This window comes from Clupea harengus, unplaced genomic scaffold (genome assembly GCF_900700415.2).
Source record: "Clupea harengus unplaced genomic scaffold, Ch_v2.0.2, whole genome shotgun sequence".
Classification (NCBI taxonomy): Eukaryota; Metazoa; Chordata; class Actinopteri; order Clupeiformes; family Clupeidae; genus Clupea; species Clupea harengus.
In genome coordinates this window covers 125,001-142,500 of record NW_024879577.1, presented here as the reverse complement: position 1 = coordinate 142,500, position 17,500 = coordinate 125,001, and the positions used below count along the sequence as shown (strand labels likewise).

Sequence of the window (17,500 nt, the reverse complement as noted above, 5' to 3'; positions counted from 1 at the left end):
TTCCTCTCCTTTTCCTGTTGTTCTCTAACGTTCCTCTCCTTTCCTGTGGTTCTCTAACGTTCCTCTCCTTTCCTGTGGTTCTGTAACGTTCCTCTCCTTTTCCTGTTGTTCTGTAACGTTCCTCTGCTTTCCTGTTGTTCTCTAACGTTCCTCTCCTTTCCTGTGGTTCTCTAACGTTCCTCTCCTTTTCCTGTGGTTCTCTAACGTTCCTCTCCTTTCCCTGTGGTTCTGTAACGTTCCTCTCCTTTTCCTGTGGTTCTCTAACGTTCCTCTCCTTTCCTGTTGTTCTCTAACGTTCCTCTCCTTTTCCTGTGGTTCTCTAACGTTCCTCTCCTTTCCTGTTGTTCTCTAACGTTCCTCTCCTTTTCCTGTGGTTCTCTAACGTTCCTCTCCTTTTCCTGTGGTTCTGTAACGTTCCTCTCCTTTTCCTGTGGTTCTGTAACGTTCCTCTCCTTTTCCTGTGGTTCTGTAACGTTCCTCTGCTTTCCTGTGGTTCTCTAACGTTCCTCTCCTTTTCCTGTTGTTCTCTAACGTTCCTCTCCTTTTCCTGTGGTTCTCTAACGTTCCTCTCCTTTTCCTGTGGTTCTCTAACGTTCCTCTCCTTTCCCTGTGGTTCTGTAACGTTCCTCTCCTTTTCCTGTGGTTCTCTAACGTTCCTCTCCTTTCCTGTTGTTCTCTAACGTTCCTCTCCTTTTCCTGTGGTTCTCTAACGTTCCTCTCCTTTCCTGTTGTTCTCTAACGTTCCTCTCCTTTTCCTGTGGTTCTCTAACGTTCCTCTCCTTTTCCTGTGGTTCTGTAACGTTCCTCTCCTTTTCCTGTGGTTCTGTAACGTTCCTCTCCTTTTCCTGTGGTTCTGTAACGTTCCTCTGCTTTCCTGTGGTTCTCTAACGTTCCTCTCCTTTTCCTGTGGTTCTCTAACGTTCCTCTGCTTTCCTGTGGTTCTCTAACGTTCCTCTGCTTTCCTGTGGTTCTCTAACGTTCCTCTCCTTTTCCTGTGGTTCTCTAACGTTCCTCTGCTTTCCTGTTGTTCTGTAACGTTCCTCTCCTTTCCTGTGGTTCTCTAACGTTCCTCTCCTTTTCCTGTTGTTCTCTAACGTTCCTCTCCTTTTCCTGTGGTTCTGTAACGTTCCTCTCCTTTTCCTGTGGTTCTCTAACGTTCCTCTCCTTTCCTGTGGTTCTCTAACGTTCCTCTCCTTTTCCTGTGGTTCTCTAACGTTCCTCTGCTTTCCTGTGGTTCTGTAACGTTCCTCTCCTTTTCCTGTGGTTCTCTAACGTTCCTCTGCTTTCCTGTGGTTCTGTAACGTTCCTCTCCTTTTCCTGTGGTTCTCTAACGTTCCTCTGCTTTCCTGTTGTTCTCTAACGTTCCTCTGCTTTCCTGTTGTTCTCTAACGTTCCTCTCCTTTTCCTGTTGTTCTCTAACGTTCCTCTCCTTTTCCTGTTGTTCTCTAACGTTCCTCTCCTTTCCTGTTGTTCTCTAACGTTCCTCTGCTTTCCTGTGGTTCTGTAACGTTCCTCTGCTTTCCTGTTGTTCTCTAACGTTCCTCTGCTTTCCTGTGGTTCTGTAACGTTCCTCTCCTTTTCCTGTGGTTCTCTAACGTTCCTCTGCTTTCCTGTGGTTCTCTAACGTTCCTCTCCTTTCCTGTGGTTCTGTAACGTTCCTCTCCTTTTCCTGTGATTCTCTAACGTTCCTCTGCTTTCCTGTTGTTCTGTAACGTTCCTCTCCTTTTCCTGTGGTTCTGTAACGTTCCTCTGCTTTTCCTGTGGTTCTCTAACGTTCCTCTGCTTTTCCTGTGGTTCTCTAACGTTCCTCTGCTTTCCTGTGGTTCTCTAACGTTCCTCTCCTATCCTGTGGTTCTCTAACGTTCCTCTCCTATCCTGTGGTTCTCTAACGTTCCTCTCCTTTTCCTGTGGTTCTGTAACGTTCCTCTCCTTTCCTGTGGTTCTCTAACGTTCCTCTCCTTTCCTGTGGTTCTCTAACGTTCCTCTCCTTTTCCTGTGGTTCTCTAACGTTCCTCTGCTTTCCTGTTGTTCTGTAACGTTCCTCTCCTTTTCCTGTGGTTCTCTAACGTTCCTCTGCTTTCCTGTGGTTCTGTAACGTTCCTCTCCTTTTCCTGTGGTTCTCTAACGTTCCTCTGCTTTCCTGTTGTTCTCTAACGTTCCTCTGCTTTCCTGTTGTTCTCTAACGTTCCTCTCCTTTTCCTGTTGTTCTCTAACGTTCCTCTCCTTTTCCTGTTGTTCTCTAACGTTCCTCTCCTTTCCTGTTGTTCTCTAACGTTCCTCTGCTTTCCTGTGGTTCTGTAACGTTCCTCTGCTTTCCTGTTGTTCTCTAACGTTCCTCTGCTTTCCTGTGGTTCTGTAACGTTCCTCTCCTTTTCCTGTGGTTCTCTAACGTTCCTCTGCTTTCCTGTGGTTCTCTAACGTTCCTCTCCTTTCCTGTGGTTCTGTAACGTTCCTCTCCTTTTCCTGTGATTCTCTAACGTTCCTCTGCTTTCCTGTTGTTCTGTAACGTTCCTCTCCTTTTCCTGTGGTTCTGTAACGTTCCTCTGCTTTTCCTGTGGTTCTCTAACGTTCCTCTGCTTTTCCTGTGGTTCTCTAACGTTCCTCTGCTTTCCTGTGGTTCTCTAACGTTCCTCTCCTTTTCCTGTTGTTCTCTAACGTTCCTCTGCTTTCCTGTGGTTCTGGTTCTGTGTCGATAACCCCCAGCGGTTCCGGGTCTGTACCAGCTCTGGCCCGATCGCTCGGCCCAGTTCCCCCAGCACCACTGGAGGTCCTCGTCAGTGCGGGCCGCCCCTCCCCCTCAGTCCTCACGCCACCGGCCCAGCGAACTACACGCCCGACTCGACCTACTGCAGAGCCAGCTCAACAGGTGTGTGTGTGTGTGTGTGTGTGTGTGTGTGAATGAACAGGTGTGTATGAACAGGTGTATCTGTACTGAATGATTGTGTCTCGTATGTTGGTTGGTGTGTGAACAGGTGTGTGAGGTGTGTGTGAACAGGTATACCTGTACCGAATGATTGTGTCTCGTATGTTGGTTGGTGTGTGTGTGAACAGGTGTGTGTGAACAGGTATATCTGTACTGAATGATTGTGTCTCGTATGTTGGTTGGTGTGTGAGGTGTGTGTGAACAGGTGTGTGAGGTGAGTGTGAACAGGTGTGTGTGAACAGGTATATGTGTACTGAATGATTGTGTCTCGTATGTTGGTTGGTGCGTGAACAGGTGTGTGTGAACAGGTGTGTGAGGTGTGTGTGAACAGGTATATGTGTACTGAATGATTGTGTCTCGTATGTTGGTTGGTGTGTGTGTGAACAGGTGTGTGTGAACAGGTATATCTGTACTGAATGATTGTGTCTCGTATGTTGGTTGGTGTGTGTGTGAACAGGTGTGTGTGAACAGGTATATCTGTACTGAATGATTGTGTCTCGTATGTTGGTTGGTGTGTGAGGTGTGTGTGAACAGGTGTGTGAGGTGAGTGTGAACAGGTGTGTGTGAACAGGTATATGTGTACTGAATGATTGTGTCTCGTATGTTGGTTGGTGTGTGAACAGGTGTGTGTGAACAGGTGTGTGAGGTGTGTGTGAACAGGTGTGTGTGAACAGGTATATGTGTACTGAATGATTGTGTCTCGTATGGGTTTCCTCAGGCTGGAGACTCGTATGACGGCGGACATCAACGTCATCCTGCAGCTCCTGCAGAGCCAAATAACCCCGGTGCCCCCTGCGTACAGCACCGTCTCCCCTGGCAACCACCCCCTGAACCCCGGGCCGGAGGCGCCAGCGCTTCATGGCATGTACCCGCTCCAGAACCAACCCAGGGACAGCCGGGCCTCCTCACTACCGGTACTGAGCACGTCTGGTTCTGATGACGAGGTGCTAGTTAGCATTACTAGTGTGCATCACTGTGATGTTTAAAACACTTTAAAGACCGTTTTTACGTAGTGCGTCGTTGCCTGGAAAAATACTTTCGTCATGGATGAAAATACTGCTGTAAGGAAAATTGGCAACAAATCCTGACAGGGGTTCCACACAGAATGTGGAATACATGAACAGTTCTGTCCAGACCACAGAATCAGAAAAAAAAAGAGGCATAGACTTAAAGGTCCTGAAGCAATGTGTTGATTGGCTAGAATATTCCCCATGTACAGAGCCAGGTCTATGTACAAACATCAGAGGGTTGAATTTGACAAAAAGTGTATTGGGTTATAATCATACACTGCACCTTTTAAGCACAGTTCCTCTGTGTCTCTACAACTCAGTGACACTAAAAGCTGGATAATAGTGGGCATATTTCATTCACACTTTCATGGTTCATTAAATAACTGTGTAAGCGGAGTGCATCCACATTGAGAACAAAAGCAGAAAGGGAGTGTGTGCACTGATCATTTAAACTCACCCACTCTCTTTGTCTCGCCATGGGAAGATCATCTTAGTAATGAACTAATCTCCTCTCTCTGTCTCTCCATCCCCATAGAGTGATGCCCAACCAGAGACCAAGTTCACCCAGAAATCCCTGCCGACCGCCATTCACGTCACCGTGGCGCCAGACAAGGAGGAGAGCGTGACCCCTGACCCCCGGGCTCAGGAGAAGGTGAGGTCGTTGCTGATGGACGTTCCGTCGCTCTGTGCCTCCCTGCGCTTCCCCTCGTTGCCCGGCAACTTGGATGCGTCGCAGCACCTCGCCGTGATTCAGAAGCACGTGTCGGACCCTGTCCTTCCCTTCAGCTAAAGACTTGACATGACCGGACCACCGACGGCCACTGCAGCCTTTCAAGACCTGAGAGGCGGGTTCGTGCCCTACTTTAGGGTAAACAGGCTTGATTGACTGCGCAGGTTCGTGCCCTACTTTAGGGTTGATTGACTGCATGTTCTTACAGAGAACACAGGAACAAACTCCAACAACTCCACAGTCCAACCAACTCAAGACTCGGTTTGAGTAGTTTAAACTTTAAACCACCGCACACCCTGGTCATACAGGCCCAGGACTCCACCGGACGGGACTGCTTCCACTCCGTACATGTTAGGCTAGTCTTAACACAGACCACATGAGCGAAGAGAGATGCATAGAAATCTGCACAGACCCGAACAAATCTACATTCCTACTAGTATGTCTGGTTTATGTAGTTCAGACCACCGTACATAACATGGCTCTAGACTGTTCTCAGCCCGTATGTGGTCAAATGCTGTCGTTTCCACACAGAGTTTGTGTTTGGAACTGGCAAGCTAACATCAATAACAGCACAGGTAGCACTGAGAAAAGTTTTGCAAATGGCTGCTAACTGATGTAGTTCAGTGATATATTCTGCGATTTTGTGCTGCAAGAACTGTTCTTACATTTCTCCTGGGTTTGAGACCTGTAGAATAAGACTACATAGTGAAACGCCTGGGAGGCTAATGGGGATGTCGGTTATGTTTAATCTCTCCTCCCTCCTTCATGACATCAAAATGAATTGGAAGACCTTACAGAAAGTAGTTACCAACACAAACAAACTTTTAAAGCTGCTTCATGATGCTTGAAGAACCGAGGAACTCTCAGAACCTAGAAACTCTAGAAGTTCATCTGTACTGTTATACTGTACCTCGTGGAAAAATGCATGTGAGAGAATCCATCAGGGCTGCTTCAGGACAGCCTGGGCATTAGAAATATGCCAACAGGCTTTCATCAAGTGTGGCACAGAAACTGTTATTTTTTACAAAGACTGCTTCCAACATCAACCAAAGCACAGGGGCAGACAAATCGGTTTTTTTAAAAGTCCAGTTTTAGGGCTTATGTATTTATTTTCATCTAATTTATTACTAGTGTACATGGATATAGTCATGTAGACAGAAACTACATAAACATGTTGGGGATTTGCTTTCGAGATGTCTATTTTTGTGTTCCCAGTCACAGTTGCTACTGTTTGGTTTTGAATATCATAGAAAAACAAACAAACAAACAAACAAACAAACAAACAAAAACAAAGAAACTTGACTTGAGAAAACACAATGGCTGCCTCAACACACTGGAACAGAAGTGGATCAATGTGATCCAGAACATCCCAGAGACAGGTTCTGACACAGGCCCCCGAAAGCAGCCGGTCCTGGGCAGGATCTGACCCAGCTCTGATTCTAGCCTGGTTCTGTCTATTCTCTCGGATCCGTTCCAGAATAAGCTGCAATCAAGGATCACAATATGTATATAATGACAGCACGTGATTAATAGTACTAGTATCGGTTTTATGTTACACTCAAAAAGTGAAAGAGATCCTGTTCACTGAGGGTTTTAGATCCATTTCAGGAAATACAATAAAAGTTGTTTATGACCACAGATGTCGTCGTCTTCTTCTTCTTCTTCTCCTCCTCCTCCTTTTTCTCTCACACACACTCTCCTGGTAATCAACTCAAATCACTGCACAATAGTTACTTCAGTTTTCCAGACGAAAACAAAAACAAAAACAAAAAACAACCCCAAAACCATGCAGGACGGTTAATAATGAACATCAAGTCTCTGACTGAAAGCCCACTGGGTGTGTGTGTGTGTGTGTGTGTGAGCTGTGACAGCGGGAGGGTCGCAGAGGTCAGATTCTCGTCTTGTTGTTGGTTTGGTTTGATGAAAACCTCTCTCTGTGCCGTCCTCTCTTCTGACTGACGTCAGGCTTGCTTTGACGAGGCCAAACACGGTCTCTGTGTCCTCTGTGTGTGTCTGCATGAGAGGAGAAGATCTGCTTCAGATCTCTGACCTGCTGGCCATATGGCAACTTCATCAGAAGCCTTTACTGTAGATCATCGCTCCTGTCTCAGAAGGAGGGGGTGGATAAGTCCTTACACATGACCAAAATATGTAAAAAAACAAACAAACAAAACCTAAAACACATAAAAATTGGTCAAAACACAACTATAAAACATCGAAATAAAAACCACGACAACCTCAAACTTTAAACAACGCAAAAAAAAGAAGAAAACACAACGTTGCAAGATTACATTTTTTTGTGAATATTACAAATAAGCAGTAACGCTGTACAAAGCCATGTGAGAGATGAACTCATACTGAAAGGTCTACCACTACGTTATCAAACGGCACCATGACGCCATGAAAAAGATCTGCATCGACGTCACGCTTTATAAATACTGCCCATGGCGCCCGCGGGTCCGTGGTACAAATGCTGGAGGAGGAGGGTGGCTCGTCTCCGTGTCCATGGAGATGTACAAAGGGATGAATGAGGCAACAGACCAACAGAGAGATGGGACGCGGGGGGGGGGGATTGGAAAAAGACAGGGATAGAAAAAGAATCAGAAAGAAAGAAAGAGACGGGAATTACACAACAGCAAAAGATGTGAATGAGAGGAAGAGACAGAGAGAAGAGATAAAAAGTTATGGGAAGAGAGAGAGAGATAGAAAGTTATGGGGAGAGAGAGAGAGAGATAAAGAGAGAGAGAGAGAGAGAGAGAGAGAGAGAGAGAGAGAGAGATAAAGAAATGGACGGTGAGTGAATGTGTGTATGTATGTATGTATGTATGTGTGTGTGTGTGTGTGTGTGTGTGTGTGTGTGTGTGTGTGTGTGTGTGTGTGTGTGTGTGTGTGTGTGTGTGTGAATGAAATTGAGTCCTTCTGCGGTCGGGGCCCAGTCCGGCCCAGATTGGGGGCTCAGGCTCAGGCTCAGACGCGCAGGATCTCCAGGCAGTTGTTGTAACAGATGGAGATCCAGTCGGGTTGCGTGGAGGCCCACTGCACGTTGTTAATCTCGCCCTCGGCCGTGTAGGCCAGGATGGGGTCCTCGATGGCCCGCGGCATCTGCTGGATGTCCCAGATCAACGCCTGGTGGTCGTCCGCTGGCGGAGCGACGGGGGAGGAGGGAGAGGGAGAGGGAGAGATGAGAGTCGGAGAGGAAGAATAGAAAGGGGGAGTTTCCGTTAACTTGGTCAAGAAATCGGTTCATCTTAAACTAGCGATCACATATATACCAGGCCTTGCTAGATACCCGGTTGTGTTCATAAGTCATATTCAATTCAATTCAATTCAATTCAATTCAATTTTATTTATATAGCGCCATAACAATACAATTGTCTCTAGGCGCTTTACAGAGCCCAGAGCCTGAACCCCCTTAGTGCAAGCACAATGGCAACACGGGCAAGAAAAAAAACTCCCTGTTAGTCAGGAAGGAACCTTAAGCAGAACCACGGCACATAAGGGGGGACCCATCTGCTCGAGGTCGGCCGGGTGGAGATAGGAAAGGGGGATGGGGGGAGGAGGAGTAGTAGAGAAGAGAGGGAAGACAGGTGTGCTTACCTGCGGTGCAGATGTGGCAGGAGGAGTGCGGCGCCCAGGCGATGCCGTTCACACACGCGCGGTGATTATTCAGTCTGGCCACCGGGGTGCAGGGCACACGCACGTCCAGAATCACCACCTGGGAGAGAGAACACATTACTGACGCGTCCTCTGGGAGAGAGAGAACACATTACTGACGCGTCCTCTGGGAGAGAGAACACATTACTGACGCGTCCTCTGGGAGAGAGAGAACACAGTACTGAAGCATCCTAGAGACACGATGGGGCAGGTCGAAGAAGATTCAGAAATACCATGAAGGAGGTGACTACATGACTACATCATGGAGGAGGTGTAGTGGTGTTAGATTGGAATCTTCCTCTCTGCTTAGATACTACCCTGGCTGGCCTATAAATAGCCCCGGAGGTGTTTGGTTAATGAGGCCATACACACAGAGGACACAGAGCTGTAATCTACAGGATGTGTTTGGGTAATGAGGCCATACGCACAGAGGATGTGTTTGTTTAATGAGGCCATACGGACAGAGGAGACAGAGCTGTAATCTATAGGAGGTGTTTGGGTAATGAGGCCATACGCAGAGAGGAGGTGTTTGGGTAATGAGGCCATACGCACAGAGGAGGTGTTTGGGTAATGAGGCCATACACACAGAGGACACAGAGCTGTAATCTACAGGAGGTGTTTGGTTAATGAGGCCATACGCACAGAGGAGGTGTTTGGGTAATGAGGCCATACGCAGAGAGGAGGTGTTTGGTTAATGAGGCCATACGCACAGAGGAGGTGTTTGGTTAATGAGGCCATACACACAGAGGAGGTGTTTGGGTAATGAGGCCATACACACAGAGGATGTGTTTGGGTAATGAGGCCATACACACAGAAGAGACAGAGCTGTAATCTACAGGATGTGTTTGGGTAATGAGGCCATACGCACAGAGGATGTGTTTGGTTAATGAGGCCATACACACAGAGGATGTGTTTGGGTAATGAGGCCATACGCAGAGAGCAGGTGTTTGGTTAATGAGGCCATACGCACAGAGCAGGTGTTTGGTTAATGAGGCCATACGCAGAGAGGAGGTGTTTGGTTAATGAGGCCATACGCACAGAAGAGACACAAGCTGTACTCTACAGGAGACACATGCTGAGAGCACAGAGACCAGGAAGAAAAATGGGAGACAGAGAGAGAAAGAGAGAGAGGGACAGAATGGACAGAAAGAGAGACAGGATATAGATAGACAGACAGAAATAGACACAGAGGCCTCCCTGTCTCAAGAAACAGGAGACACACAGCCAGACACACACAATACCATATGGACAGACAGACAGACAGACAGACAGACAGACAGACAGACAGACAGACAGACAGACAGACAGAAACAGTCAATGAGACAGCAGAGAGGCAGACCTCAATGGTGCAGGAGACAGATAGACAGACAGACAGAAACAGTCAATGAGACTGCAGAGAGGCAGACCTCAATGGTGCAGGAGACAGATAGACAGACAGACAGACAGACAGACAGACAGACAGACAGACAGACAGACAGAAACAGTCAATAAGACAGCAGAGAGGCAGACCTCAATGGTGCAGGAGACAGATAGACAGACAGACAGAAACAGTCAATGAGACAGCAAAGAGGAAGACTTCCATGGTGCAGGAGACAGATAGACAGGCAGACAGACAGACAGACAGAAACAGTCAATGAGACAGCAGACAGGGAGACTTCCATGGTGCAGGAGGAAGATAGATAGACAGACAGACAGACAGACAGACAGACAGACAGACAGACAGACAGACAGAAACAGTCAATGAGACAGCAGAGAGGCAGACCTCAATGGTGCAGGAGACAGATAGACAGACAGACAGACAGACAGACAGACAGACAGACAGACAGACAGACAGACAGACAGAAACAGTCAATGAGACAGCAGAGAGGCAGACCTCAATGGTGCAGGAGACAGATAGACAGACAGACAGAAACAGTCAATGAGACAGCAAAGAGGAAGACTTCCATGGTGCAGGAGACAGATAGACAGACAGACAGACAGACAGACAGACAGACAGAAACAGTCAATGAGACAGCAGACAGGGAGACTTCCATGGTGCAGGAGGAAGATAGATAGACAGACAGACAGACAGACAGACAGAGACAGAAACAGTTCATAATTCAGCAGAGAAGCAGACCTCCGTGGTGCAGGAGACAGACAGACAGACAGAAGAGAAAGACAGACAGACAGACAGACAGACAGACAGACAGACAGACAGACAGACAGACAGACAGACAGACAGACAGACAGACAGACAGACAGACAGACAGACAGACAGACAGCCCCACCTCCATGCCGTCCATGGCCATGGTGGCCAGGTAGTTGGGGTCCTGCTTGTTCCAGCAGAGGCGCAGCAGCGGGTGGTGCTGGGGGTCCTCGTAGATGATGGTGCTGTGCTCCAGGTGCCGCAGGTCGAACATGCGCACCGAGCCGTCCGCCCCCACCGACGCAAACATGTCCCGACCCCCGCCCGCCCGGCTGAACGCGATGTCATAAACCTGCGCCAGACAGGAAGCCACAGTGCTTTAGAATGCCACCCATATATCAGACTGTAGTTATAGAATTAGAATTTCTTTCTTGAGAACAACACCCCTAATTTTACAACAAAGTATTGACAAAAATAATCTGTCTGAGTTATTACAAAGACCATGCTATTTGACACAGGAGATTGCATGTATGTGACACAACACCACAGACTCTGAATTCTGATTCTACGGAGGACACAATTACAGCAGGCAAATCAATGAAGCTCTACGACCAGCTCCGTCAGGCCTTGAGCCCCACCAGGTGAGCAGCTCCGTCAGGCCTTGAGCCCCACCAGGTGAGCAGCTCCGTCAGGCCTTGAGCCCCACCAGGTGAGCAGCTCCGTCAGGCCTTGAGCCCCACCAGGTGAGCAGCTCCGTCAGGCCTTGAGCCCCACCAGGTGAGCTCCAGACATTCTCACCTCTTTGTCGTGAGCGATGAGCTGTGTTTTGACATGGCCAGAGACCAGGTTGACCCGACCCAACACCTGGCCGGTCTCCAGGCCCCAGATGGTGCAGGTGGTGTCTATGCTGGAGGTGCCTGAGGGAGTGGACAATGGAGAGGTCAGGAACAAGTTACTCCACAAAAGTCTACTCTAGGTCTCACAGTTGACAGTGTTGTTGTCAAACATTAAAACATTTCTAGACCCAACATAACAGACAGATGTAATCTTAATGTAATCTGAACGGTAAAAAAAAGATAACTATTTCACAGTATTTTACCCACCTTGACTGAAAATAAAGTCATTTTAAACTCGCACACAGACATGAGAGTCCGGGAAAAGACTGTGCTTACATTGTAGTCTAGAAGCACTTCTGGGTTTCAATTCAATTCGATCCAAATTTCAAATGAAATGGCCTCAAAGCGCTTCACTCGGGCGGCGCCACTAGTGCGGCGTCACTCAGGCGTTGTTTGACAACAAAAACTTCCAAGCCCCTCTGACTGCCGCTTACCAAGCAGGTTGGGGTCCACCTCGTTCCAGTCGAATGAAGTGAGGGGGGCGCAGAAGTCAGAGTTCTTGTTGTTGTTTAGAAGGCACTCCAACCGCGTGTCAGTCTCTCCCACCTGAGAGGAACAACAAACAAACAAACAAACAAACAAGCAAACAAAGTCAGAGTTCTTGTTGTTGTTTAGAAGGCACTCCAGCCGTGTGTCAGTTTCTCCCACCTGAGGGACAACAAACAAACAAACAAGCAAACAAAGTCAGAGTTCTTGTTGTTGTTTAGGAGGCACTCCAGCCGTGTGTCAGTTTCTCCCACCTGAGGGACAACAAACAAACAAACAAGCAAACAAAGTCAGAGTTCTTGTTGTTGTTTAGGAGGCACTCCAGCCGTGTGTCAGTTTCTCCCACCTGAGGGACAACAAACAAACAAAAATAGTCTGTTTTAGCAAATCAAACCAGTTGGCTTTAAACCGGCTCTGAGGCATAAGCCTATTTGTGCTGACTTGTGACAGCCAGAATGTTTCTGGGTTAAGCAGCTCAAAGATGTCAGTTTCACCTCATAGCTTGTGAGGCCACTAGGACTAGAGGTACTTGACACAAATACATACAGCTCAAGCATATGGGGAGTCTGAATTTTGCTGTATTGCAAAGATGCAAAGATTATACAACGTCTACTTATGTCATGGATTCTGTGAAATGCTATTTGAAAGATATTATACGTCATCACCCTTAACTCCTGCTGGACATACCCAAACTGCAGTGTATGTTCCAGGATCAAAACTATGACAGCACAAGACCCCTGTAATTAGTCCATGAGTTGGTGGCTTATAAGCCTAAACGATAAGGGTTCATCCATGGCAATCTCACCCTCCAGATCCGCAGATAGTCCCCACTTGTGGCCAGAAGGTCGGGGTACACCCCTTTGGTGTCAGGGATCCACATGATTTTCGTTGTGGGGTACGGGTGGTCGAAGGTGTTCCGACACACAAACTCTGAACTTTCCTCCTCTAAACCCACCAGCTGAACCTGTATGGCAGAACAAAGGTACGCTTGTCACACATATGTAAAATACTTCCATACATACAGAGTGAGAGAGAGGTAGATAGAGAACACATCAGGTTGACATATCCTGGTTCCCTTCATTCCATTAAGTTGAGGTTCAAAATGTAATTTACACACTAATACTTACATCACACAATACTATACAAACATTATATTATAGCCATAAGGCTTATTGGAGTAATTTAAGGACAATGTCTTACCTTGTTGTTGTATTCTTCCACGAAGCTGCCAAGAGCCAGACGGAAACGCTTGTCTGGTCGAACGCTCCAATTCATCGCGTATACAGTCCATGGTGCCTCGTATTTGTAGATTTCTTTTCGTTTTCCGTGAGACATGGTTAAATCACCTTCAAGGGAGTTCTTCAGCAATTGCAAATTTACACACGCCACACGGCTGTGTACTGCTTCTTGTCAGCGAGTCTTTTTTTGTTTACCTGTCAGGTTTAGCTAGCTGTACGTATGCTAGCTGAGTTAGCTAGCTAGTTGATTGGACATGTATTGCCTTATTTAGAGTAGCCGTCTGCGTGCAAAAGGATAATAACAGACCGCCAAACATGTAGCTATAAAACAATGCAAGGTAGCTCCAGGAACTAGAAGCAGTGAGATACACTTTGTTGATCCTAAGGACACCGAAATTGGTAACTAATCTAACACATACAATGGCGGCTGCGTCGTCGAAATGATTTGAAAACAGCAAACTAGCAAGTTGTATATGTTGCTAGCTACACGAATAGGCTAGCTAGCTCTTCATGTGCCTTGAAAACGGTACGAGCCGCTTTCATCGTTCAGTGCAATGCAGAAGGGCTTTCGTGGGCTGTTGCTATGGAAAAATGTGCTCCGTTATTTCCCAACTCCAAATTTACAGTCGATGTCAGCAAGAATCACACAACAGCTGCAAAATCTCCATATGATTGGATGTGACGGCTTTCGGATGTCCACTCCAACCCGGAAGTGGAGTTTCGTATTTCGTAGTACTGTACTGCCTCTGACAGTAACTCTTTACTTGACCCCTTTGCCTACCCCTCCACAACCTTCCTACAAAGCCCATTCGGGAATCTTGCCCTGTGTTAGTACGGCAAAAATATTGGAACGTTTTTTACATTGATGGACACACCATGCTTCTCTGTATAACTCTATTTTGGTTTCTCATCCATATAAAGTTAAGTCTAAACTCGTGGAGGCCTACTGAACTGCAAAGACCTCAAATTAGAAAATATTTGAGTCTCATGATAATACTGACTCTAATGCACTAAACCTACTTGCATGCAACTGGGACTGGGATCTTGTGCCCCAAATGTAGCATTTTTTAAAGCATTTTCCCCAGGTGAAAAATATTTCTCCTATGACATTGAGTTTTAAAACTTGCACTCTATTCTTACAGCACTTCAATTCTGGAAGTAGTCCGCTACTCATTATACTATGCAAATCAACTGAATCCAGTAACCTACTTTGATCCCTAAGAAAATAAATGAAGACATGACATAAAAAAGACACTATGGTGGAAGGATGTATCATATTCATTTATATGCCACACAGTATAAACGTATCTCAAACATTTTTCCACTTCAAAGCACTTCATTATTCTCTACAATATTTCACATATTTGCACCAGATCCTATTCATATGGTCAATTCAGTGATCCTAGCCCATAACAGTAGATTCAGCACTGAAGGCCCAGTAAATAAAACACGTAATCAAAGATCACAGCCTATTATAACACTACCATAAGTGGTAGAACTCATGTTCCACACTTCAGGCATTTTCAAAAAGGCCTTTAAATGTCATATAGCAGTTGACGATAGATTGAATTGTCTCTGCACCTTTACTCTAGCCTGGTATGAAATTGAGCTGGGATCAACGGGCAGTGGAGCCAGGCTACCTTTTCACGGCACAATGACAATAATCTATAATCTGAATCTATAATCTGGCTTTTGCCCACCATGGGTCTGTGTGTAGGTTGTGGGCCGAATCTGTTTCAATCTGTTGTTCCTCATTTAAAGATGTAGTCTGCGATTTGGTTTCACGAAAGGTTCTTGATATTTTGCTCTCAACAGTCAATCAAATTACATCCCTCCCTTCCGTGCTCCTGAAGCACATGTGTTGATTGGCTGTGATTGTTTATTAAAGCTCGGTCTGTGTCACTATATTTGTTTCCCATTTACAGAGCCAGGACTGTGTACAAAGACCAGAGCAACTCGCTGAATTTGACAAAAAAGTGTACAGGAATACAATCGCGGACTGCACCTTTAAAATGATCATCAAATGGAAAATGGATTGAATGAATACAGGCCTTAGAGCGCCACACTCAGGCTTAATGATCGCAGTGCTTTGAGTCCAATTCGGCCGAATAACCTGCTTTTGTGTACCGTTATAAAGCAATTCAGTATTTACAAGAGAGTTTAGGTGCATTCAGTAGTTGTTGCTAAAAAAAGAAAATCCAGATCGATCATGTAATTCTAAAGTACCATTAAAAATGTCTCCAAAAAAGGTTGTGTGCATTTAATACAAATTGTTTTGCATTTACATATAGCCTTATTAAAGACTTACTGATGTACTGGAAGGATTTATTTTAATTTTTCAACAGCATAAATGCACCTAGACTTGGCTCACTTACAGAAAGGCACTATCAAACAACCCACTACTACAACAACATCCTCCTCTCCCCACCACAATCAGATAAAAACATTTATGATATATATAAAAAAGCATTCACATGAAAAAATATAAAGAAACATTTACTTTTTCAAAATCACAATTAGAGACACTGATTTTATATTTCCTTCAAAGGCACCTTTAGCAGTCTCTAAGTCCAGGTCTCCCACAGTATGCTGGAAATCATTCATCCTCTCTAACAACGTTTCAAAAACGTGAGGTTCACACTCTGTGCGTGTGTGTGTAGGACTGCAAGATCAAATCATATGCAGATTTACATGATCTAATTCTAGTTAGATCTAGAAATATCCAAATTTGTATAAAAACCAACAGGTTTGGTAACTGCAGTGTTGAACTAGATTAAAGCATCTCACGTCAGTGCTGAATATAAGGTCTGCAATAACACAGTAGTGTTTTTTTTTCTTCCTGTCAATCACTTTTGTGAGAGATGTCAGAATGAAAACCAATATACACTGGACCAGAACCACAGATACTTTAGATGATAGCCCACCAGGTCAGATCAAACTCAATTTGAATCACTCTGGCTCTCAGTTGCTTAGAAACCCCAGTGCTTTCTTCTCTCTTTCGATGCTACTGTATAAGCTTACGCAGTCATTTGACTTGAGAGCCATTCTGTTTCTTCCAGTTGCGATGCAAACAGTTTATGAAAAATGAAGCCATGCTCATTCATGGAGGCACCTGCCCCTGAACTTCCGGCATGTACTGTACTTTTGAACTCGAGTGTTCTAGATTCTGCATTCTAGAACATTGCAGTTCCCCAGAACACAGCCAAATCTGGCCAAGGTCTGGCATGAATCCGTTCAATTCAGCCTACCAGACCAGGGAGAAGCTGATGCTGTTGAAAAACTATACAACCCTTGCGGATGTTTAAGTGAAAAAGTGAATGAAATATACAAAGATTATGATTGTACAGGTAGTGGCTGCAGTGGTCAAGCTGAGAATTGTGGAAATGTGTGTTTGGTGGATAAAATGGATAAAGACTGATGAAAATGTTTCAAATACTTGGGAGTGGTAAACAACGCAATTATTTATCGCACTTGGTCAGAGTATTACCACTGCATTCGCAGTCTCACCACCAACAGGCCATACCAAGTGTGGACACTGACGTCTTTTATGGAGGAAGGGGCGCAACAACACTGCCGCCCGCCCGTGGAGAAAATAGGCACAAATTCAATGAATACTTTCACCCCCTCCCAGCCAGTCTCACACACACACACACACACACACACACACACACACACACACACACACACACACACACACACAAACAACTCATTGTTGTGGCTTACATCAGGAAACACCACTGCATTCTCTCAATAGACTTCTCAGTCCCGGCGACTCTCTTTCACAATGGCCGTGTAGTCAAGGACAGCACTCTGTCTAAATGACGATCTAATTCACAAACTCTTCCTGTCATTCCAAAGCGCTCCACGGAACCGTTTCTGAGGAACCGTTCCCCTAAATGTGTCGGTTTCCCACAGAGGTAGGAGGAGGAGGAGGAGGAGGAGGACGTGGGGCCGAGTTAGGTGGTGTGGGTAGGTGTTGACTAAACCAAGCGGAGTGGATAATCCTAAAACGTGCGACTGTAGAGACATGGCGTTTCACATAGATGCCACAGTAAGGGCATAAGACTAACCCACAGGTCAAGCTGCTCTAAGAAACTCTGAAACCTGATACGTCCCCCTTCATTTCTTAAAAAAAATCTCCACAACATTGACATCCAGAAACAAAAAGAGAAATGAAAAAAAAAAAAAAAAACCTCACATGAACCTGTTGCCCATTTGGGAGAACACAGAGCCACACAAGGAAGGCATTGAGAGTGCTCACGCTCACGCTCACGCTCACGCAGGCAACAACCTCTGGGGGTCACATAGAGACGAACATGGCATTCTTAAAAATGCACCCATGAATATTAAGCACTCTAGACAAAGTGTGTGTGTGTGTGTGTGTGTGTGTGTGTGTGTGTGTGTGTGTGTGTGTGTGTGTGTGTGTGTGTGTGTGTGT

General features: G+C 45.9%; 2 protein-coding genes across 2 annotated transcripts in view; one reads left to right on the top strand and one right to left on the bottom strand.

The window, feature by feature from the left end:
* LOC122128996 (potassium voltage-gated channel subfamily H member 6-like) overlaps positions 1-5,703 on the top strand; it is a 7,527-nt gene extending 1,824 nt beyond the window's left edge. The window contains exons 4-6 of the mRNA XM_042704045.1: positions 2,704-2,866; positions 3,642-3,837; positions 4,469-5,703. Coding sequence (XP_042559979.1) covers positions 2,704-2,866; positions 3,642-3,837; positions 4,469-4,723 — 614 coding nt within the window. The 3' untranslated portion in view covers positions 4,724-5,703. The remainder of the gene's footprint in view (positions 1-2,703; positions 2,867-3,641; positions 3,838-4,468) is intronic.
* Positions 5,704-7,627: 1,924 nt separating this feature from the next.
* LOC122128995 (DDB1- and CUL4-associated factor 7) lies at positions 7,628-14,223 on the bottom strand. The gene is made up of 7 exons (XM_042704043.1): positions 13,025-14,223; positions 12,630-12,788; positions 11,773-11,884; positions 11,241-11,359; positions 10,585-10,794; positions 8,261-8,378; positions 7,628-7,803 (listed from the first exon to the last, which is right to left on the bottom strand). The coding sequence occupies exons 1-7, from the start codon at positions 13,157-13,159 to the stop codon at positions 7,631-7,633; spliced, it is 1,026 nt and encodes a 341-aa protein (XP_042559977.1). The 5' UTR covers positions 13,160-14,223; the 3' UTR covers positions 7,628-7,630.
* Between the last annotated feature and the right edge of the window lie 3,277 nt (positions 14,224-17,500).

Excerpts from the sequence above, each read along its gene's own strand:
- LOC122128995 (XM_042704043.1), bottom strand. The coding sequence starts at position 13,159 with ATGTCTCACGGAAAACGAAAAGAAATCTACAAATACGAGGCACCATGG. Across the intron at positions 11,885-12,629 it reads ACTATCTGCGGATCTGGAGG|GTGGGAGAGACTGACACGCG; the intron begins GTGAGATTGCCA and ends TGTTCCTCTCAG. Across the intron at positions 11,360-11,772 it reads GGTGGACCCCAACCTGCTTG|GCACCTCCAGCATAGACACC; the intron begins GTAAGCGGCAGT and ends CCACTCCCTCAG.